This window comes from Xiphophorus couchianus, chromosome 21 (assembly GCF_001444195.1).
Source record: "Xiphophorus couchianus chromosome 21, X_couchianus-1.0, whole genome shotgun sequence".
NCBI classification, from domain to species: Eukaryota; Metazoa; Chordata; class Actinopteri; order Cyprinodontiformes; family Poeciliidae; genus Xiphophorus; species Xiphophorus couchianus.
Genome location: NC_040248.1, coordinates 7,445,984 through 7,471,073, shown reverse-complemented (window position 1 = coordinate 7,471,073; position 25,090 = coordinate 7,445,984). Strand labels below are relative to the sequence as shown.

Sequence of the window (25,090 nt, the reverse complement as noted above, 5' to 3'; positions counted from 1 at the left end):
CCTTCAGTTCATAGTTTTTTTGGTCCTTAATTTTAATCATACACATCATTATGGCAAATAGTGTAAAAAATCTGAAAAAGCAACAATTTGTGTCAGATGTTTTTTATTTGTTACTTTTTAACTGACTTTGTGATAGCCCAGCAAAAACTGCTGCATTATTTGACCAATTAATCGAGTAATTGGATAAAAAAAGGTACATTTTTGAAGATAATAATAAATTAATCAGGATTAATTAGTTAATCATTTCAGTCCTAATGAAGTCTATTTACAGAGCTCTCCCAAGCCCTCCCACATATCAAGAATAGAGCATCAGTGCAGATCACTTTTCAAATATTGTAACATTAGATTTAGGTCTAGACTATACTAAGTCATAAATATACTTTTCATACTATTTCTGGCTGAATGCTTATTCCTTATCAAAAACTGGGAGTCCAGTGTTTTCCTTTCATTTATTTTATGTTTTTGTCCAACTATTTGGCTGATATTCAGCAGCTAACAGTAGTTAATTTTAGCCCCAATAATTTCACATTTAATGTTCAAGCTATCAAGTTAGTGAAAAAGTAAAAGAAAATATTTTCTCATTAGATTTAAAGCTATGTTAGTTTTAACAAATATAAATAGTTTGGTCTTTACAGTTTATTTATTTTTTGTTTATTGTGTTTTAATATGTTTTTGGTTATCAAACAAACAAAAGTGGCAGCTGATGATTAATCTCTGCTATTTCTCCAGAAAAAAAACTGTTTTTCTTAACATCCCTGACTTTTAGTCGTTTTGAAGCTTCATGTTGCATGAAGACATGAAGCCATATTGAATTTAGATAAATATGTACCGATGTTGTGAAATTGGATGGAAACGATCGTTTGGGAGAGATTTGAAAGGCCTGCGTTCTACTCTTTGGCTCCACCCAGTGGCCAATAAAGGAAATGAAGAATTAAGCTTCAAAACAAAAGTTATTTATTTATTTATTTTAGAATTTCTTTTCAGGTGGAAATTGATGATGAAAAAAAAAGTTTATATTTACATTAAATAGTAATATGAATAATATAATAAGTTCTCCTTCCTGAGGCTGTATGCACTTCCCCCCCTGCCTGTTGTGCTCCCCCTACTGGTCATTAATAATAACGTCCGCATCTCCTTTACCCCTTGCAAGCCCCCTTTGCCTCCCTGTCTGCTTCACTGGGACATCACCATTTAGTAAGGCTGACTGGATTTGGTGAGGGAGACGGCGGGGGTCCAGCAGGGGGGTTTATGTTGGCTTTATGCATTGCCTGTGCTGCAGAATCTCTTTGTTATCAGTCGACGCCCATAGCTGGAGAAAAGCCGGCCCTATCCCTGCCTTTTGACCTTGTAGGAAACTGTAACTCACATCTTGTGTGATTCTGTGAATAAAAGCGTAGTACGCAAGTAGCCTGACGTCCCACAGGACGTATTTTTTTATAATACTATCACAAGCATAGACAATAAAACGTTTGTTAAAAATAGAAACCAGTGAAGGTTGCGGAAGATTTCCTAAAATTAATTACTGGTGGCTGCAGTACTCGCAAGTGGACAGCAGGTGTCGCCACCAAGCAAATTAAAGCTACAAAGAATTTGGAAATCGATCAACTGATTGCAATATTTGGAGGTTTAACGTAAATTTAATGGGTTAAATGTGAAATTATTAACTTTTGTTACGCTTTGAGGACTATTTTTTAAATTAAACATCACAGTAATGCTGTTTTTATAATTAAAAATAAAACAATCTGCCCTTTTTAAAGATGATACACCACTTTTTTTTTCTTTTTGTGGGAAATCATGATTAAAAGTTGATAGTAATTTTCCAAGAAATTCAGGTGCTGTTGCCTCTGTATTTCTGTTCAATTCAATTAAAGTTTATTTTATTAAGCCCCGCATAGTAAACAATGTTACATGACAGAAACAAAGCAACTGTTGTTTTGTACAAAGGTTTTCTCTAGCCAACTTAATCTTAAAAAGGCAGCAAAAGTAGAATTAAGGATTCACATATGCTGAATTACTGTAAATATTAACATGAAATACATGAAAATGCATTTTAGAAAAAAAACAACTAATTCTCCACAACAAAATAAGTTGGTATGGATGAGTGTTCACATATGTTTCATTTTTGATCATTTTGTTTCTGACTTTTCCCGGAATGAAATTTGGAGATGTTTTGAGCTGAATTTGCCTGAAAACTTTAAAACCTGCTCTAACAGCTGAACATTCAACATAATTTTCTGCACTACACACTGCATTAAATCATGGTCCAACTGTGATTTACGCCATTTTGTTCCAGTTTTATGGCCCATACCCAGACCCGATGACTGTCAGACCTGAAGAAACAATAAATCACTTAAATAAAACCTATCTGACAATATTAATTAGGCTGAAAGATCTCACATCATGCTTCCAATTCAAAGAAATTCAAGAAAAGATGACAATGTCTTGACATCTATTGGTTTGTAAAGGGTTAAAAAGCATTTGTGAGGCTTTGGGAGGCCAGTAAACCTCAGCGAGAGCCATTTTTCACAAACAGAGAAAGCATGGACCTTTGGTGAACCTTCCCAGGAGTGGCTGGTCAATTAAAATTACTGAAGCCTCAGTGACTCATTGAGGAAGTCACACAAGAACCCAGAATAGCATCTGAAGCCCAGCAAACTTCAGTTGTCAAAGTTAAAATCAGAGTCCCTGAATAATAAGAGTGACTTGGCAAAATGGCCAACTTCCTTAAAAAAACAAAGGTTTTAGTCAAACTCTGTAGCTTTATGTTAGAAAACCCATTTATGCATCTGAATTTAAAGAATTTGCAAAGAAACATTACCTGAGAGTGATTTAAAATTATCAGTTTATCAAAAATATTTTTGGGAGTTGCTGTTACTAAATGCAGCACAGCAAGGTCAGAGGGAAATAACTTTCTCACATAAGGCCAGGTTAATTTGGATTTTCTTTCCATAATAAATGAAATTATCATTTTAAAACAGCATTTTTCATTGACTTTCTTTGTCTTTGTCGTAAATTAAAATTAGGTTGGTGATCCGAAGCATTCTAGTGTGAAAAAAAAAGGAAAAAACAAAGAAATATGAAATGAGGAAAACACTTTTTCACACTATAGCTGTGAAAGCCAAGGTGTTATATTTCCAGCATTTTAAGAATAATTATTGATTTTCTGTTTTAAATGAAAACAATAATATTTAATGTTTTTGTTAGTACAAATATAGTTTGGCATTTAAGGGTGAGAATCTCATACAGACCTAATGAGGGGTCCTATTTACTTAGCTACCTGGTCCAAATTAAATAGAAATGAGTGTAACATAGGCTTTAAAAAATGTTATACAACCTTTGGCCCTTTCAAGATTTCGCAACCTTTTCAGGTTGGGACATTTTGTACCAACAATGCATCACTTCAGACCTGCTTTGATATCCAATGACTTTAGATGATTTTCCACAATTTGCTCATCATTTCCTGTCAGCGAATGTGGATCTTTAACCTCAATAAATAATATCTACCAAGCTAGCGCTAATTTTGTTGACGAGAAGTCAACTGGCCCAAATGGGAATCAGAACCAAACGATCAGAATCATATAAAGTATGATCTGTACCTCATTTTGTACCCTAAGAAGTTAAATAAAATCAACCGAAACAAAATATATGGCTATCTTTCTTCCACTCGAGGCTGATTTCTCCCAAATTTTGTCCTTCCACCAAACTTTCCATTAATATTGAAAAAATTGGTTCCGATGAGGCTTGTTTGTGAGCTTAAAAGTAAATTTTTAAAACAACTTTTAGTCTGCATTAAACATACTTTTCATGGGTTGAAACTATTGCATTGAGCATTCAATAGTAGAGAATATTAAACAAAGTCCTCAGAAAATTATTATATCTGATTATTTATCTGAAGAATCCATGAAAATACTAAACCTTAAAAAAATATACACTAAAATGCAAAAGTTTAAGTTAGAGGAGACCATTTATTGTATTGTTTATCATTTATTGTGATACATTTATTATTTATACTGTATTTAATTAAATACAATAATATTACTAATTTAAAATTATATTATACTAATAATATATTAATGTTTATATTATATAATAAAATAAATATTTATATAAATTATTAATATAGTATTCAATTATAATAGATATATTAATTTTTTTGTATTATATTTAATTTCCCTTTGGGATTAATAAAGTATTTTTGAATTTTAATTATAAGGTAAATTTCAGTTATTGATATTTAGAAACCTGTCCGTATTGGCAGGATTGTTTATTTTACTACTTTCTCAGCTGTTTGTTCAATGAAAGTATCAATACATTTGAAAATACAACTAAATACACTTACTGTGTGCAGTTTAGTGATACAAAATCACACTTTATTGTGTGGCTGATGTCCCATAGAAGCGAGAATGTGTTTCTCAAGAGCAGTATTTATTTTTGTGGTGTGACAGCCATTCAGTTACCTAAAAAAAAAACAACCCCATAATAAATTGTCCTTATCATCTATTTTATTGCTATTACTATAGTAGCACAAAACATATTGATAAAACTTTAAGTCGTCATTGTCCAACCGTGTTTTAAATACAAAATGAAAGCAGGAAGAATGCTTCAGAGTCTATATATTCCCTTGATTTGTTGTTTCCATCTTCACACCAGTGGAAAAGGAAGTGAAACCGGTGACACGGTGCACTCTTTGTCATTCAAATAACCTCATGAATATTTCAGCGCTCTGATCTGTGGCGGGCTGGAGTGGGCCGCGATCTTCAGCGTGGAGTGGATTTAGTCAGAGCAATGACCTGCGTGTCATTTTAGCGGGAAGACAACACAACATTAGCTTTTCTGTCCTTGAACTAGGCCTCTATATGCATTTCTTTCTTACTTTTTTAAGAAATTGAGCATAATTGCAAGTGCCTTATACAGTAGTCACCTCTCTGTCTGGGTCAAGCTTGATGTTTCTAGCTTGAACTTGGCCTTTGCGCTGACTTACTGGGTGAAAGGTAAACCCTAATGAGGCAAGAGGAGGAAATGTTTGTAACCTGCCCCTGCACCCTGAATAGAAAAACACAGGAAGTGAAGGTTCTCTTGACGTGTCCCCTTTTAGGTCCTCCTGTGAAGTGGCTTTAGCGCTCTGAAACACTTCTCCATGTCATAACTCTATCATACAAGGCAGCATATGTGCGTTAATTATATGCAGCGTGGTCCCTTTAAGAGCCCTGATGTCCTTTTTTGAGAATGAGTGCTGACCGTGGTCGCCGGGTGGTGGTGGTGGTGGGGGGAGTCTGGCTCTAATCAGGGTTGCCAGATCTCACTGACTGTTTCCAGCCCAAACACAATGTAGAACCCAACCAACTCCTAAAAACCCAGCCCAAATTTCTACTTCTAATGAAGCTCATGTTAATAGTGCCAGATTTTGTCACATATACTATGTCCTTTTAAAGCAGAGGTATCCAAAGTGTGGCACGAGGGCCATCTGTGACCCTTGAAATTATTTCGTTTGGCCCTGAATGGTTAAAAATTTGGGCAACAAAATAGAAAACAGCTGATGATTCAAAACATTTGGAAATGGTCAGTTATTCAACTGTCCAAAGCCCTTTCTATGTTTTAGATAATTTAATGATATACAGATTTCATAAAACTTTTAATTTTTGAGCATGTAAAACTAAAAAAGAAATCACAATGCACTCTATTTTTGTATGACAAAGGACCAATACCATCCTAAGATTTAAAATTTTTATGCAGTTGGCGAAACCTTAAACTGATGCTCTGCAAATTATTCAGGTTGTTGCTAGGTAACCAAAGAGTGTGTGAGCTGCTAGGTAAATAAAGAGTGAATGAGTTAGTTGATGCCACCAATCTCCTTAGCTATTAGTGAGAGGCTGAGTGGCTAAAGTATTTCCTCTGCCTACATCACCCAGAAATCTGTGCGGTTCTGGATCATAGTTCAGCGAAATTGAGCCGCCATCTTGGTTAACGAGCACAGAGCAAAGCATAGATGAAGGATGGCTTGAAGACCAACAAAAAGAAAATATATTTACACTCTTGACCAATATGCAGGAGAAAAATATATCAACAAAATCGCTATCGGCTACAAGCTGATGGCAATTTGTGCGTCTATTGTGATATATATTATTATTGATTTATTACCCAGCCTTAATTAGTAGTTGACAGTGTCAAATTTGGCAGATTCTAGACATTTAAACATAAATTAACTATAAAAAAACTGCATTTTATTGAAAGTTTTTGTGCTTTCCTGCCACACAGTGACAACTATTTCAAAGGAACACTTTCTAAAAACCTGCCACAATTTGTGAAGAGTAGCCCAAATTTTAACAGCTGTTTTTTTTTTTTCTTTTCTCCCCACCCAATTGAGCGGAAACCAACCCAATCTGGCAACACTGGCTCTAATCCCAATTGCCCACCCCTCGACCCCCATGTAAACCCCGTCCAAACGCATGCCCTTATCTACCATTGGAATGCAACAACTGCGCCGGGGAGAAAAGAGGAAGGGGTGGGCTGGCTGAAACCCCCTTGCCAGACCCCCGTATGGCTTCTGTATCTCCCCCCCACCACCTCCTCATCTACCATACTCCACCTCCAAGCGAGCGACGTGCCCGGCTCCAACTAAAAAAAAAGTGAGCTAGACACGTTCAGAAGATAGGAGAGAGAGAGAGAGAGAGGGAGAGCGAGCGAGAAGGAGAGTCAGGGACAGGCAGTGCTGAAAAGGAGAGCACAAAGAGAAGGAAAGTGGAGCAGGGGAGGGGAACAGGAGGCTGGGAGAAGGGAGAGGGAAAGACAAAAGAAGGAGAGGGGAGACGTAGCAGGGTGAAGCGGAGGGGACTGAGCAAATGGCTACGGAGGAGACGGCGGGGGGAGCCAGGAAAGCCACCAAGAGCAAACTGTTTGAGTTCCTGGTCCATGGAGTGGTGAGTGGCGCTGTCTTGTCATTCCTGCTCTGGCATGCATCTGTGTGGATGAATCTGTGTGAGCGTCAGAGAGAGAGAGAGAGCTGGGTTAACGCTGGCCATGTGAAGGTTATTTCCAGCCCCTCGGATCTGTCAGGAGAAGTGGAGCAGCATGAATGGAGCAGGAGGGGAGGATGTTGGAGCTCGCATGCACATGAAAAATCACGGAAATCGAAGCAGAGGTTCAGAAAGCAAGGAAAGAAAAGCAAGATAAACAGCCAGATTCCCTCCCCTTTGGCTAGCAGAGACGCACACTGCTTTACTGGGATTCAGAGACCCCAAGAGAGAGAGGGAGAGGGTGGGAAATGACGAGTCCTCTGGAGTATCCTTCCAGGAGGCGTGCTGCTGCCGCCGCCGCCGCTGGTCCGTGGAAGGATTTGAACCTGTAAGGTCACCAGACGACAGATGTATAGTGTGGAAGATGGAGCCACGGCTGGCAGAACAATCAGTCCATTCATGTGAAGCTAGCATAAAATGTCAAGCTCAGTGTTGCTCATGTGGTTAGAGGTTAGACAACTGTTACCATAAGCTTCCCTGCACCACATGGACTGGAGACGGGTTTGTTTAGGGGAGTAAAACAAAAAGAAATCTCTGGTAAAACTTCATAACATTTACCTCCAGAACATCTGTGGTGTCTCAGCCGTTCTGTGGCTTATATGCGCTTGTGACCCCTAGTCTCACGTATGTTGGTCAATTCAAACAAAAGATGTTCGCTTTGAGATGCATGCAGTATGTTCAGAGTAAAACAATCAATTATTTTTGTTATATTTTATTGCTTACTTGGCAAATTTCACAAATTATTAATCGGATAATCAATATTCTGTTAAAAATGTCAAGGTGACATTGTCAAATGATGATTAATTGTGATTAATCAATAATTTAAATAATCGTCAACTAGTTTAGCAATCAACTAATTAGTAACTGGAGTATAGAGACTAAAAAAATTTTAGTTTACTGAAAGAACAACATATTAAGAGAAGTATTTAAGTCAAAACTGTACAAAAATATATACAGTTTTCATTAAAGATAAAAAACTTTGCCTGTAAATATATTTTACCCAAATTCTTGTATTAATCACCTTTTGCCATCCAATTATTTCTCAGTTAATCAAAATATAATCAACAGATTTGCCCCAAACTGTATTTATAAGTCAAGCAGAAGGGCTGAGCTTTTTGCATTTTGATATTTACAAAAAATTGTTCATGCAACTTTTTAAACTTTTAACATCTTATTTCTTTACTTTATAAAATGTATTAATTTAAATCCAAATTAGCAGGACTGTGAAAAAAATTCCTGCTACAGTTTCTTTTTCTTTTATTGCTCATTTGTCACATTTGATTGTTTTAATTCAGTTACATTAGATGGTTTTAAAGCTTGAAGACTCTGTTAAAATCATACCCTACCGCCTGAAACGTATTTAAGACCAAACTTGGACTTTGACGGCCCAAAAACTCTGAAGTGGACTTCCTGCTCCATGACCCAAGTGTGCTTGATCTTTCGGTCAGAAATGGTGGCTTAATGTGGATCCGTCAATTACTGCTCCTTGTGTGAAGATACTGTTAAGTTGCTAACTGCTAAAGCTAGTGTGGACATTTATTTTAACCATTGCTATTTTTATTTCTGTCTTCATCTAAAGCAAGTCTTTGTTTAACAACCTTTTAATTAGCATTTCCATGTTTTAATTAAGTACGATGTTCTTCGCTGCAGCCTTTATAAAATTACTGATAAGCTGCTAAATGCTAAAGCTAGCTGGTATGTAAACAGGGAAGATATGGTTTTAAGCATGTCATTTTTTTATTTCTGTCCTTACATAAAACCTGCTATAGCGTACAAAATATTTGCTACCATCTCATTTTACTTTGATTCTTTTTTTTTTGTTAATTTGCTTCCCCTATTTCCTCTTTAATGTGTTACATTTGAAAGAACTCAGTGTGGAAAACCCAGAGACATCAAAAGTACTTCTGGATTATATTGTGATTTATTTTTATTAATTTGTACATTTAAAAGACTGCGCTCCAACTCTTGATCTGATTTCTACACCGGCAAGAAATAAAACAAAGAAAGCGCGTTTGCTACTTGTGTAAAATAAAATCTGATCATTCAGTGACTACACAAACAACATTTCTTCTTCTCAAATTTAAAAATGTACTACTTTCTGTCAAATTTTGTAATTTATTCTACTTTATGGCTAACAGGATAATACAAAATTAAGAAAATAATACTTGCTATTACTTCATTAATGTTGTATTGGTGCAAATACCTTGCCATGATCAAATTTCAGAATCTTAGAAAATAATTTGAGCCATCAGACAGGATTTTGTGTGGCTAAATTTTGCAACGCTCCTTCAACATAAGTGGTTAAAACAAAGACGATAATCTGAAATTTCAACTTGTGCAACTAGTTTTAAACTGAGCTCAGTTTTAATCGATGCCGATGTCAGCTTCAGCAACACCAGCTTGATTTATAGACTGAAACCAGAAGAGGCATTGTGTCTTTGACAGGAGCAGTCATTAAAAGGGTTTTGGGGCACTGAAGCTTGCAGACGCACTTTAGGAAACAATGACCCGGGTGATTGATGAGCCAGATGAGCGTGTCCTCTCAACAGACCAATTAACCTTGATGAAGCTCTGGCTGCTCAAAGCCAAATATTTCCCTCTGCTTACGTTTCTCTCATGCCTTCGTCTTCCTCCTTCATCCTCTCTTTACCCCTCCTCCCCCACATCTGAAGATGGAAAAGACTTGTTATAAAAGTTGCAGGAGGTCCTTTTGGTGTGTGTTCTCCAAAATGGAGGGATATTTATCCCGAGGGACATGACTTGGGACAAAGCTTTGCCAGCTTGTGGCAAGCGATGACGTCTCATTTCCTTTCATGGCTGAAATGAGCAAAGAAGAAATGCTTTTTGAGGCAGAAAATGCAGATTTAAATGTTTTTTTGCGTTTGTAAATATAGCAATCAGAGTTATAGTTTCAGCTCCAGCAGGATTTGACTGAGCTTTGGTTCAATGGCTGATGGGTAGGCTGAGGCCTCCTCCTCTCCCTCTCTCATTATCTTGCTTACCTCCCAGCTGTCTCTGGCTTTGGAGGTCAGCTAGGGCCAGGTTGTAAGAAAAATCCTTCCAGGGCTCTTTGTGAGAAACTCCGATAAGCCAAAACATGAACCGAAACTCTGTAGCTGTGTTGTCTGAAACATTCTGCACATTTTTCTACCAAACTCTCAGACTAAATTTTCTTTGTTGCAGTCCTTAAAAAGAATGTGAATCGTAGCTCTCAGCTACCTATGGAGGAGTTTTAACCATGCAAATCAATCAGTTTGTTAGGAGATATCAGCATATTCACAAACCTTGTGACAGGAATTTAGTCTGCAAAGTAAAATAAAAGAAATTCAACATCCACTTCACTTTCCAAGCACAATGTGCTGGTTACCTTGAATTATCCACAATAGTCCAAAGACCTTGCCACGATCAGTCTTCTCTGAAATTACTCTTTACCAGATAAATTGTCATTTAGTGTGAAATATGTGGTTGCATTTTGCAGTTTCTGTTGAATTTGTTTTCATTATGAAATGTTTTATGAGTGTAGAAACCTCATCTCATCTCATAAAACCACCTGCATAGTTGTGTAACTGAAGCATTTTATTGATTTAAATAACATTTAAAGTTCCTGTTTTATGAATTTGCTCTCCTAGACGGTCCAGCTCATGGGTTTATGTCTGACCTTAATTGGAGGGAGATTTATTATATCCTCATCACAGAATTAGCAGAGACATTTCAGGTGATGGTGAACTTTTCTCAAAGAGCCCAAAAGTCATTTTTAATCCAAACTAATAATAATAATTAAAAAAAGCTGAGATTGGTGAGTTTGTAAAGTTAAGCCAATTTCTTTAAATGTGCAGCATAATGAATATGAAAGGCAGGATAAAGGGAACATAACAATTTTAAGTTTTATGTTTCAGTACACAATTTGTACCAAAATTGTTATAGAACGAGACAAATGAGCAATTCAGAAAGTAAATCTGAAGGCCTTTTTGATTTTTATTTGTTTATTCATTTTATTTTGTGTTTGGTAAAAATTAGGTGCTAAAAGGCTTATTTAAATAGTAGTATTTTTTTCATGCAAAACTGTTGTCTCTGTTTTAAATGATTAGAGGTCAACATCTTAAGAGGAAAAAATAAATAATTTAAACATACTAAATCAATCTGCAGGCATTTTTCATTATTTAGTATCACTTCATGAAAGTGACAAATGTCAATCTGTCAATCCTCCTTGTGAACGTACTGCTAAATGTGCTAATAGTGGAGAAAACCGTTTATCTGTGACATCTGTGGCCATGCTAACTAGTCTGAGCATTCACAATATGCTATGCTAGCTTCAGTCCACCAGAGAGCAAGGTTTGAATTGTGATTGACAGCGCTAAGACCCGCCTCCTGGTTTTGATTGTTTATTCCTAGCTAGCAGTGGAAGAATTCAGAGAAGCTCAAATTTTTCACAGATTATCTGTCTCATACTATCAGGACATAGTGACAGTTTCAACAATTAAGTAAAAAATATATTTTTTTATAAAAGTTACATACTGCAGCTTTAACTCATAACCAAAAAGAAATTCTTTAAGAGGCAGAGTAAAAATTGAAACGTTGTAGTGAATTTCTGTAGCTGACTGAGAGGCTGGTTGGGTTGTGCTTTCAGACAGCGTGGGTTAAGTTTGGCCTCTCTAAATCCCTCCAGCCTCTCTGAGATGCCAGCACACTTCTCAGATAGCCGTCCACATGGCAGATTCGATCGCTGGACGGCTGGCGGAGCCCCGGGCGAGTGTTGGAGTCAGTTCAGCAGGTCACATTATAGAGTGGGCCTTCATTGTGTGTTTGTGTGGATTTACATCATCCTGCTATGGATTTCTGTATCTGGTATCTGCTGGGCTCGGGTTCTCCTGACGACCGCTTGCCTGCTGGGTCCAGTCTGATCCCTGTTTCATCGTCTAATCCATGAGGGTAGACTCTAAAGACTGAGAAAGGTTACAACATTGGAGGACGTCTGGCCATATGCTGTTTTATCCCCTCCAGTCCGGAGACGCCTCTCGGTTGCCACATCCCCTCCCCCCTTAAAGACCGAACTCCCAGTCAGAGTGACAGGAACGTCTGTTTGGACTTCTTATCACTTGTTATATCAGCCTGGTCCATTTCAATGACTGCATGTTATGTCTGCCTTCATTATGCCACCAGAATCTGTTTGTAGTGGCGAATTTTCTCCCAACACATATATGGATTTAGTCAAGTAATATTGTTTGTTTGCTCACTGTCGGTTCTTAGTGTTTTTGTTTGTTTTTCACTGTGTTTGTGGAGAGTCTAAAGATCACTTTGGATGCCTGTTTGTGCCAGGGTTATGATAGTTTTGGGTCTTATTTCTTTGTGACTTTTTGTTTGTCTAATTCAGTTAGTTTTAATTAGTTTTTAGAGTGTGTTTGCTAGTTTTTATTAGTTATTACTTGAATATTTAGTTTCAGTCTAGATTTTATTAGGTATAGTAATACTTTTATATTTTCCATTCTTTTTTTGATGCAGAATTCAAAAGGTCAAAGTATTGTATTGTATTGTGATTATTTATACCATGTTGAATACTCGAATGTATTATATTATTGTCAAACAACCAACTGACTTTTGTCATCATCATTTTGCAGACTAGCGTAAGCACTGCCAGGAGGAGCTTGGAGTGCCGTAATTTGCCGACAGCTGACATAAACCGATTTTGTGGGGGGGGAAATAAATAAATTTCACATCAGTTTGAAAAGTTAATAGACTCAGACACAAAAAATAAGGATACTATATCTATAGTTTCAGTATGTTTTAGTCAGTTTCATAAATGCGCAATATAGTTCCAGTTAGTTACAGTTTTTTTTCCATTAATCACCATTTTTATCTCAGTTTATGAAAATGTTTTCTCAGTTTCAGTTTTTGTTGTTTTGGTAGTTTTAATCAGCTAAAATAACATTGGTGTTTGCTTGTAAACTATTCACATTGCTCAAACTTTTCTTTATTTTCTCATGTTACAACTTTTTTCTAGGATTTAATGTAATAGTGGAAGGAAAAGGATACCAGGTTTTCATCTTGGCAAAACAATCTCAAGCTCAGTCAAATCAGATTGAGATCATCAATTTATAAGTCTTTGCACAGATTCTCAGTGGACATGTTTCCACTGAGCGGGTCGCTGCGGTTCGGCACGCAATTTTATGGTCCGGCGTATTCAGGGAAATGTTTCCACTTGCTAATTGGTCTCTGACTGGGCAGTACTTTGTCTCATTCATGTTCCAAGCAGTGGCATTTTTCTGTCCTCCAATCAATGGACTATGTTGTGCTGAATGGGTGTAATAGCACTTTGCATCAATCTGATGGCTAAATAAGAAATTTAAAACAATAAATATATTTAGTAATTTAGCAGCAGAAAGGGGTTTTGCTTTGAAAATGTGGCCTATTTTGTCACCATGAGTGGTTTCGGTAAAATGTGATTAATTACAGATCCTGCAATTAACTCGATTAAAAGTCCCACCACGCAATTACATTGCTTTTTTGTGTGAAAACTGACCAATTTTCAGTTGCCTGAAGGTGTCAGGATCAACTGTTTAAATCATTTCATGCCAGTATAAACACTATGGGTTTTATGTCTCGGAAATCGTCTTTTTGGTATGAATTGTGTGAGAAAATGACTTTGAAGATACTGATGAAAGCTGGTAAGAGAGTGAAACTATGCTAAAAGTGAAATAAAAATTTCAGTTACATTTTGTAAATAAACTGAGGAACGAATACTCTGCTTTTGGAGGCATGTTCTGCAGTCAAAAAAAAGTAAAATTGAATTTTGTAAACAAAATGACAATTATTAAACCTAAAGAAATACAGTGGGAAGCATTTTTATTCCCATCATCCCAACTGTGAAGTACGAGGGTGGAAGCATCATGATGTGTGTGCGTGTTTTGCTGCAGGAAGGACTGGTGCACTTTACAAAGTAGATGGCATCATGAAGAAAGAATGGTGTGAAAATATTGAGACATAAAATCAGCTACAAATCAGAAGGTTAAGCTTTGTCATAAATAGGGCTGGACAATAAATCAATAACAGTATTGTTATAGACACATGATCAATATCAATAGATAATATATCTGATATAATATCCACTGAATTTCGATCCAGAAAGGCACAGCATTATGGGAGATGTAGGCAGAGAAAACTCTTTAGCTGCTCAACCAGCTATGGTTTGTTGGTGGCATCAACTAACTCACTTATTCTTTGGTTACCTAGCAACAACCTGTTCAGTAACTTGCGCAGTAGCAGTTTAAGGTTACATCATCGTGCCTTATAATTCCTTAAAAATATAAAACAACAGCGTGGAATGAAAATTGGATTAAACCCGAAAGTTTATGTCACCAGTTTGGTGACATTTCACATATTTACAACAAAAAACGAATCAATAATTGTCGATATCGACTAATATGAAACATTTATTGTGATACGTTTTTCTGCTGTCGTCATAAATGGGTCTTCCAGTTTATCTCAAGCTCCAAGTTGGAGTGAAAAACAGTTTAATTGGGAAGGATTGGACATTGCGGACTCAATCTGTTGTAGTTGAACAGAAACAGTCGGAGGTCTGTCCTCTTGGGTAGACATTTGCTTTATTTCATGCAAACAGTGCTTTGGTTTCAGACAATAAACCAAGGCCGGGGGCAGCTGTTGCCATGAGAATGACAGGAACAGGTGAGAGACCCAGCTGTCCCCCTCCGTCAGGAAGTCAACGTGGGAGACTGTTTGCATTATTAGGGAGATGTTTGTAGGGTTGAAAGCGATTTTAGATTACAGTTTTAGTTCCGTATTTGTGCTGAGAGAGATCAAAAGACCGAGACGAAAACGAAGCTCTTAGTGCAGTTCCTCTTGTTTCTTTTATCTCAAAAGAAACAAACAAGACAAATCACTGCTGGGTTATTATTATTTTATTTATTTATTTTTTGTCGTCGTTGAACTCAGTTGACTGCATATAACACTAGTGACAATATATGGTTTAAAAGCTCCTTGCAAAAGTATCTGTACCCTGTTAACTTCTCGAATTTTGCCACAATGCAGCCACAGAAACACAATGTGTTTTATTAAGAATATGATGAGCTGAGTTGAAATCCAAAAGAATATATTTACAAAAAAAACATGGATCTCATAAAAAGGGTTCAAAGAAACAAAATGGACTTTGACCAAAAAAAAAAGTTAACTCAACAAACCGACTGACTGCAGACACTAAATATAACTGACCTAACAAGGAAATGACACAAGGATAAATTACTAGTTCTACTAGCAGATTATTTCTCTTATAACCCGGAACATTTTTTTGTTATAAGTGAAATAATATGCCAATGAACTAGGACTTTTTCATCAATATTAAGGAATTATTGACCAAAAACAAGCTCCTATATTTTCCTGAAAAGTTCCTTATAAGTCAGTTTTGTCTTATAGAATAGAATAGAATTCAACTTTATTGTCATTGCACTGTCACAAGTACAAGCAACGAGATGTAGTTTGCATATATCCAGAAGTGCTCTACAAGATATAAATATTTATTTACAGATGTACAAGACTATGTATGTATGGACTATAAGAGATATAGATATTGTGTATGTTATTTCATGTGTCCTAAAATATCTGCACTAGAAACTAGACAAAAATACTTTGTAAGATTTTATGTTTTTCCAGTGTTATTTGGTAACTCTTTAGTATGGCTGGACAATAAGTCAATAATATATATTGTTATAGACACGTGGTCAATATCGATAGAATTTTCAATAATTTTACTGAACTCTGACTCAGAACCGCAAAGCATTCTGGGAGATGTAGGTAGAGGAAAAAACTTTAGCTGATCTACCTCTCGGCCAGCTAAGCTAGGTTGGTGGAATCAACTAACTCACTCACTCTGGTTGCCTAGCAACTCACTCATTCTGTAGTTACCTGGCAACAGCAAGGTTTAAGTGGCAAAACCTTAAAGTGGCAGTTTAAGGTTTTGCCACTTGCCTCATAACTGCTTAAAAAAAACAAAAACAGCAGTGTGAAGTGAAAACTGAATAAATCAAAGAGGAAAGGTCACACCACCAGTTTGGCTGAATTTCAGATATTTAATACAAAACACAAATAAAAAATTATTGATATTGACTGATATGAAACGCACATCAGTCAGCCGGTTCACCCAGTCCTACTCATTACTGATGTTATTTTAATAAATTATAAACACTAAAGATAATATCACTTGTTTGACCTCTTTGTTTTGCATTCCCCCCCATTCAGCGTCCTGGCATGCCGTCTGGAGCGAGGATGCCCCACCAAGGAGCCCCCATGGGGCCCCCTGGTCCCCCGTATGGAGGGAGTCCGGCAGTGCGGCCCGGCCTGCCCTCCCCGGTGATGGAGCCGAGTCGTAAGCGGCCCGCCCCGTCCCAGCAGGTCCAGCAGCAGCAGCAACAGCAGCAGCAGCAACAACAGCAGCAGCAGGCCGTGCAGAACCGCGCCAGGAAGTGAGTCTTAAATCAGCGCAAATTTAAATCTAGCTGCATGGCTTGCATACAGGATCACCTTTTGTGTCTGTTTCTGTGTGATTTTAAAGGCAACAATAGCTATGGTTTCACTGGAAATTCATTCTGAAGGAATCATTTTATGACCTGAATCCATCAGGACACCTCCTGGAAACTGATTATATACTAGAAGATCAAATAATGTAGCTTTAATATGTAGCTAAACATCTTTAAAAATGACAAAAATCTGATTAATGTAATAATAATTATTTATTTACAGTTCCCTCTGCTGTTATTGGCTGTTTTGAAGTTCTTCCTCCTGACTTTTTGTCTCTTTTTAGCATGAAAATCCCTGGTGAATTGCTGTTTCTGCTTTCTGTTTTACGTTTTGTTTCCCTGTTGCAGCTCCTGGCAACCACTGATTGCAATCACTGATTTCTTTTGAAACTTCTCAAAAGATGACGTTTGGCATGAATAAATTTCTTTTTTTCTTTTTTTTTTTTTCCTGAATGCCTCAGATTACAGTAATTGGTTTGACAAGAATTAGAAACAGTCATCATTAAGGACACTTTGCCTAACCAAAATTCCCAAAAATTTGAGTTTAAGCATTGAAATATCTTATATAAATTGTGCACAAACATGTGAAATGGTACTTTATTTTTCCTACAGCGAAATTAAATCTTGTTGCAACTCATACTATAACTTTTTCCCCCCCTAGTCCTTGTAGGCGCTGATGGCAGTAGGCAGGAATGATCTTCTGTAGCAGTCTGTATTACAGCAGTGCTGAAAAAGCATCTGACTGAAGAGACCATTTTGTCATGACTAATTTTCTTAATTTTATGAAGAACCCCTCTTTGCACAATAATCTTTGTCTAAAAGAAATGATCTAGCTTTCAAAAAACAAAGGGTGTTTTAATGTCTACTCCATTTTTATGTGAAAAAAAGTTAAGTATTTTAAAACTATAAAAAGTCGAAGTAATGTCCTAAAAGTTTTGATCTTTGAGTGGTTATATAAACACAAAGATTGCTGGAAAAAAGCATGAGTGATGGAGAAATAAAAAAAAGAGCCCTGCTTATTTTTAGTATTTGCAATTATTCATGCCACGATTTTTGTAAAAACTCAAAGCATAAAAATCAACCTGATGAGATGTGAAACCATGGCTTTTTGTCCTCCTCGTCTCAGCATCCATTTCGGTCTTTGTTTCCACTTCTCGCACTCGCTCATCGGCTCTCTCCCTCTTCTTATTATTATCTTGCCTCTGTTTTCTTGCTCACTGCTTTGTTCTTCGTATTCCTGCTGTGCACGAGCGATTGAACTTTGTCTCAAAAAGGATTTTTTTCTTTTTTGTATCCCACTTTTCCATCACATTTAGGCAGCCCACACAACGCTCTCTGCATCTGCAGGGTTTAATTTGTCTAGCACCTGAACATCTGTATCCTAGTCGCCTAAACACACACATGCGCACCCCTACACACACACAGCAGTGTGTTAGGTGTGGTCATTATAAAAACAATCAATACGCACACCTCTCCGTTTCATTCTCTCACTATCTGCAGCTCGATTGATCCACTCACATTTAAGCAGGCTTGTCGAACATTTTAGAGGAAATGTTACTGAACCCCCAGAGCAGAATGTCTGGCTGCCGAGCGTCTGATCAATGCGCCAATGTGACCCGTCCAGGTGTCTTTGCGTCGTTTGTCTCTTAGACAGTGTTCTTCTGCTGGCAAACAGGTTGGCACTCCACCTCCGCTGCTGCCAGCTGAGGGCAGACCACCTGTGTTTGCAATGTCACTGAGCCCTCTGGGTCTGAGCTATAAGTGAAGTTGCTGCTGATGGAAGCATTTTTCTTTTTTTTACCCCGGCTGGCTTTGTTGTGTAAATACTTGTCTGGAAATTTGGCACTTAGATTTTTATTGAACGGATTTACCTTAAATTGATTTTCTGTCTTTGTAGTTTACAGCATTATTACATTTCAGAGCCTCACCTTGACTCCAAATAAACATCTTGTCCCTTTGGTCAAACAACTCAGCCTTTGTCCAACTTTTCTCCACTAAACATAAGAGCTTTACTGATGATTATTTTGGCCCCATCAATACAAAGATTATCATCACTGACAGATGACGTGAATAACACAAATTAATTCTTAATGGTGCATGTATTCTATAGCAACTGAACTACAGTGAAGTGATTAATCATATTAATTGTGATTAATCGATTATTGAAATAATCACCAACTCATTTAGCAATTGATTAATTGTTAACAGACAAAAAAAACTTTGCTGAAAGAATAGCATAGTCATAACAGTAAATAAAAACTGTACAAAATATGTACATTTAACATTTAAAATTTTAAAAAGTGGCCCCTTCAAGTGGCATGGTTGTATGCCACTTGAATCATCGTCACAATGATTGATAAATTATTGAATTACTCAGTGAATCATTAGTTGTAACCCTAAATTGAACATTTTGTTCTCAAGGATAATGTGTTAGAGCAAGTGTCTGTAACTACAATACAGAGTAGGGCTAATCTGATGAGGATTTTTTGGATTAACTGATTAATAATTGAAAAGCAATAGGTGCTTAGAATTTGAGAAAATCGGTAAATAACATTTTTACGGTCATTGCTTTATTGCTGCTTTGAGTGTTTTTTTCTTTTAGCAAATGGTGTTTATTTTAGTCTTTATATTCCAGTTGATAATTAATTGATTGCTAAATTAGTTAGTGATGATTTCAATAATTGATTAATCACAATTAATCGCTTGCATTTTTCCATGAAAATGTAACTTCAGGATTTATTTGAACTATATTTAAGCCCAATGTTGTGTTTTTACTACAACGTTCTTCATTTAGATAATAAAATTAAATGGAAGCGTTTGTGTTTTTCCACAGCTGTTGTGTTCCTAGAGGTTCACTCTTTCTGTTAAAGTATGCATGATGTGTTCATCTGCACTACATGTTCATCACAACAAGATATGAGCTGAACCAGACGGAAGATTTCCGCTCAAGTTTGCCCTCCACCCTGTGATCTCATATATCAGTGTATTGTCTGTCTCTGTGTGTGTGAAGCATGATTGTTTTGGTTCCCTGAGAAACTCTGTTGAATGAGCGTCTCCCTCGGATGAGCAGGAAGCCTCCCAGGTCCTCCTCCGCTGCACAAGCATGGACACAGTTCCTCTCACATCACAGCCTGGCCTTGTCCCAGTCGTAGAGTTTGCACCTACTAACAGACCCTTGAACTTCACACAAGCCAACACACGCTTATATTAAAGATAAAAAGAAAAAAATGGAGCCGACAGGTGTTTCCCCGCTCTGAGTAAATATGTTTCTCGCCATAACACTAATCGGACAACCTTCGGATCCTCACCAATTCATAGGAAGCCAGTTGGATTTCCCGGAGCCAGCGAGATGCCGGCGAGGCAGATGGACATGAGAGAGCCCCAATCAGATCCCACGCTTGGATCAAAGTAGGAGTTTATTCTGCTGCTGCATGCCCCTTGTCTTTCTTTTGATGACTCTGGCCTTTTTTAGCCTCTTACCTGAGCCCAGCAACCCCCCTGAATGAACTAGTCTGGCCAAACGTTTGCAGGTTGAGAGGGGACCCCTCTCTGAACTGTAGTAGTGCATGCTTTGGCCTGGAGCATGGCATGAAGGGGACCAGACTCCTATTGCAAAGAATCTTTCAGACAGTGTAAACTAGCAAATTGTTTGTGTTTTCTTTTTTATTCCCCTGTGGATGATTTAATCCTCCCTGCAGTGGGTTTGTTGCAGTATTTGGCATGCTGATGGAACTACTGCTTCACAAAGTGCTGCAGTGCTGTCTTACAAAAAATAAAACAATTTTTGCACTGCAAAAAAAACCCCAAAAAACGTTGGCGTTTTGTAAGAGTAACGGCGTATTAGGGCCGCTGTAAATAGAAAAAAAGATGAGTACATTTTTGCCAAAAACTCTCAGAAATTTTCTAGAAAAACAAGAAAATTTCTGGGTCGAAAATTTGCTAGAAAAAAAATCTAAAATGTTTAAATTAATCTCTTGACATTTTTTAGAAAAAAACCTTGAAAGTTTCATAAGTTGCAAATTTGCTAGAAATTTCTTTTTACATTTTGAGATTAATATCAAAAATATTTTTGAGAAAAAAATGGGAAATTTCGAAGTTTGAAAAGTTTTTTCTCAAAATTTGAGGTTTTTTTTTTTTTTTTTTAGCAATTCTTTGGCTTTTCAAACTTTCCTTGTTTATTCTAGAAAATTTCTGTGATTAATTTCTGAGTTTTTTGGCAGACATTTTCTCCTTTTTTTTCCTCCAAACTACAATAGTCGTAATACGCCGTCGTTGTAAACGGTATGGAATATGTCATACTAACTACGTTTTTGGTGTGGTACGTTGCGTAGTTATAGTCAGTCCCTCCAGTTTCTTTAAAATCCATAGAAATTCACGCAAAATCAACAGATTTTTTGCACTAATACATAATCAATCGTGAGCTTGTCGGAAACTTTCCACAAAAATGATGGAGAGTGCTTACTCCCACCTGCAGGTGGCACTATTTCTCACTTATTCTACGTTGAATCTTACTTGGTGTAAAGTTCTAGTCCGTGATCAATATGGCGAAGAACAGAAATATGTGGGAACAAAGTTATACAAATTAGAAAATGTCTAATTAAAAGTAGAATCTCATGTTTTCATAAAACCTTTAACAATAAAGTAAATCAGCTTGCTCACAAATAGGTAAAGTCTCAGTATATATTATTAAAAAAAATAAATGTTGGTAATATTTTATCTTTTTTAAATAAATTGAATGTGTTCTAAAACTTTTAAAATCAATAATAGATCTAATATTACATTATGTCAGTAGGCCACATTGCTGTTTATTGATATGGGCGGTTGCCCAGGGTGATATTAAGAGCGGGGCGTAAGTGCACTATATAAAATAAATGCATTTGTCAGTTTCCATTTCTTTCAAACCTGTGCAGTCAGTGATGCGTTGATCTCCTGCATGCTGCTGAGGAAAGGAGACTTTTTTTGCGTTTTTTGTGCATAAAGAACTACAATTGATTTTTGGAAAATAGTTTTTCTCCCCAAATCAGCAGTTTGCAAAATCGAATGTAGCAACAATGACCAAACAAGCTTATCAGCTTATTTTTCTTTTTCTAAATTTGACATTTATAAAAGCCAGATAACAAGTCGTTGTTGTTTCTCAATATCTTTAATGCACATAATCAGCAGTTCCTATGAGCTGCTTTTAACCCTCTCAGTTTCTCTGTGGGTTTATTGCTAACTTCTTCTGCAAAATATTCAACCACCTAATTATTTTGCTTTTCATTTTATCATGTTACATTCTCAAACCTTGTTACATATTTGGTTTTATCCAAATAGACCAACACAAATGAGTGCATAATTACAAAGTGATGCAAGTTTTTCAAGATTTTTTAATTTTACAAATCTGAAAAGTGTGGAATGACGTATTAAATCTCCTTGAGAGAATAAATCATAAATTCAGTTACATGCAGCTGCAAGCGATTTGGGATATTAATCTTCCTTTGGACATCTGGAGATCATATCTGTCATCAACCTTCAAGTCTTGCCATACATTTCCAGCTACATTTAGATCTCTGTAGTAAAATATAAATATATTTTTAATAAAAACCATTCGCTGGCTGCTGTCCTGCTGGAGGATGAACCTCCACCCAGTCTCAAGTCTTTTGCAGCCTACCAAGTTTTCCTCAAGGATTGCCCTGTTTTTAGCTCCATCCTTCTTACCCAAAGCATGATGCTGCCACCACCATGCTTCCAAATGGGGGTTGTGTGTTAGATGAGCCTCTTGACTACTTTTCTGATTGCCTGACTCATCAGACTAGATCAGTGATCTGCTACCTTTAAAGCCACATTACATTGAGCTTCTTTCAGAATGAGCTGTTTTAGGGCCTCTGTCACTTTAAATCAAAATAAGCTGCTGCTGGCCATGCCCCCCCAACTCAACGTTTACTCTCGTGAGTACAGCTGCAAACAGATGTGCAATTATACAACCGTACATCTTTGAAAAGCATCAGTAGATCCTCCTGCACAACCAATAAGAATGAAGTAAGTGGTTTCTGGGTGGCTAATCAACTACAAAACACTTGTTTTTTCCAGTGGCCATTGTAAAACCAGCTGATCAAATGTACTGGAGCCCTGCTTTGGTTACTAGGTGATGGGCTAGACTTTGCTGGGGTTACTAGGTAACGGCGCAGTACCTAGCAATTGTGTCCCATCAATATTGAAGTTTTTGAAACGATTAATTTTGTAGACAGCAAAGCACATTAAGAACAGCTGGGTGGTTTTTAGAAGCAGTAAAGACTCAAATGGAACCAAAAAACATGCAAAAAGTGAATTTTGCATAACAAGTCCGCATTAAAGAGCCAGTTTTATTTCGATTTTTAGGCTTTAAGATAAAAAAGAAAAGAAATACAGATAGATACATTTTCTTCTGCCTGATGTTGTAGAAATTCAATGACAAAATAGTAAAAACCAACACCTGTACTTGTTATTAGAGCTAGACTTAAGAACATTACCCGTTCTATTTTATTTTTTAGGTAAAAGTATTAGGAGCCATCGTGGAAGATTCAAACAGCCACTTGCGTCTTGCAGACTCTTGGTTTAGATGGACGGCCACTTTTGCCAAACGTGTCCCATTTTCAGATAATTGTTCAAGCTTGTTTTATTATAATCGAAGCCTGGTTTGAACTTCTCCAGAAATTTCTTCCTGGATTTGTGCTGGTTTTCATGATGCTGCTTATCATCTGATATCTGTAGCAAGCCTTCATAGAACAGCTGAGTTTACATTAAAAACAGATAGACTATTTTCCTTTACAATAAGTTGTATTAGTTTTTATTTAACAAAGTCAGATTTCTGAAAAACACACAAGATTTTCCCTCCACTTCACAGTTAAGCACTAATTTCTGTCTCAATAGGAAACATTGAAGTTGACAGAAATTGCAAAAGGTCAAAGGCTCTAGTTTTTTTTACAAGGCACTTTACGTAGGATGCAGCATGCTGAAAGAGAGGTTATGTCTGCAGTGAGAACGATAAGTTTAGATCATCTTGAGATGATGAGTTATTCTGATTTGCTGTTTTTTGCAGTGTAGCACTAGCTAGTTGTTTTTAGACACTGTCTTTTTGCAGATACAGACGACTTGCATGAGCTGCGCTGCATATATCAAGGTGCCCACAGATGTTTAATTTAGCAAGCAAAGGAAACAGTAGTGTGAATTTTTTTTATCTTACAAGTGCATCAGTTTTTTGTCTTCTTTAGTAGGTAAAAAAATAATAATAATAATAACAAATCATGAATCAATGAGCGCACATGCACACAGCGGAGACTCTGCATTCCTAAAAAGCTTCTTTCGAACACACATCCCGTCGCTGATTCTGCTGTGTGTTTGTGCATCTGTCTGTGTGAGTTGCGGTGAATACGTTTCAGGTGAGAGATGTGTGATGTGACACTTTCTAGGCTGTTAGAGGCTCTCGCTCCCCAGGTGGACGGCTGCATTTTCAGTGAGCACACAAACACGAGAGCACACACACACGCCCCAACATACGCACACACACACACAGCTGGGATGCTGGGGTGCTGGATATGGCCAAGCATTTTAGCAGATGGCCTGGGTGCTACGCTATCAGTCACCATAGTAACATGCTCTCTTTTTCCTCTTTCTCTCTGTCTTTCTCTCCCTGTCTCTAGTGCTAAGAGAAGGAAAATGGCAGACAAGATTCTTCCGCAAAGGGTGAGGCTGCATATATTTACCTTTGTTGTTCTGTTGTGTTTTTCTGCCTGTCTGTCTTTTTTATGTCCTCTGTGCAAAGCAGAAGAAAAAACAACAAAAACCCATATCGCTTTTTGATGCCATGGGATTCTTGGAAAGCGCAGAGGGCTGGATCATTATTTATTATTTCCCAAAATGGGGAGGGAGAGGACGGGCGGAGTGATGAGAAGTTTTCTTCAGGGGTTTTATCCTGTTATTTGGATGGCTGCTCGTTGATTTACTCTGCAATTGTCAGGCTTAGATGGAAACACATAAAAAAGTGAAAGAGGCAGCAGATGACTCATGTTCCCACAGGTGAGAGTGGATCGTTGGAGGTGCAGATTTGTAAGTCCTGTCTGCCGAAGCTGCAGCTGGACTCCAGCCTTACCCCCTCTGACATCACCCAGACAGAGATAACAGCTAGCATGGCATGGCATGGGGAGGCACTGACAATGAGTCAGGCCTGGGGAATGTCTACCAGACTCCTCCACCAGCTCGCCGTCTCAGCCAGCAGATAGAGAAGGAATGAGAGGGAACAATGAAGGCAGGAAAACATGAAAGTAGCAGCGGCAGGGAGGGAGGACAGGGAGCTGGAGGAGTGTGTGTGCACAGTTCGGTGAGCAGCAGCAGCAGCCCGTGATGCTGGGATGACTTTCATCAGTATGGTAATGCTTGAGTTCTGGCTATTTGTCTGCATCTCATTCTGATCCCCTGCTGGACACTGCGAAGCGACCCATTAATGATAGCCAGAGCTGATAGCCATTTGAGCTCTGATAGCCAGAGCTGTGGCTCTAAGTTAGTTGAGTATTTTATTCAACTTCAGTTTATATCGCT

The 25,090-nt window shown here is 37.4% G+C and overlaps 1 protein-coding gene across 5 annotated transcripts in view; it reads left to right on the top strand.

The window, feature by feature from the left end:
* The window catches only part of smarcd3b (SWI/SNF related BAF chromatin remodeling complex subunit D3b), a 48,682-nt gene that overhangs the window by 8,426 nt on the left and 15,166 nt on the right, over window positions 1–25,090 (top strand). Inside the window, exons 1-4 of one of the 5 annotated variants that reach the window (XM_028004809.1) lie at window positions 6,687–6,917; window positions 16,260–16,483; window positions 19,856–19,945; window positions 24,196–24,238. In XM_028004809.1, coding sequence (XP_027860610.1) covers window positions 6,840–6,917; window positions 16,260–16,483; window positions 19,856–19,945; window positions 24,196–24,238 — 435 coding nt within the window. In that variant the 5' untranslated portion in view covers window positions 6,687–6,839. Of the gene's footprint in view, window positions 1–6,686; window positions 6,918–16,259; window positions 16,484–19,855; window positions 19,946–24,195; window positions 24,239–25,090 lie in introns of those variants that run through there. The other 4 variants (XM_028004808.1, XM_028004810.1, XM_028004812.1 and 1 more) reach the window with 4 other exon arrangements.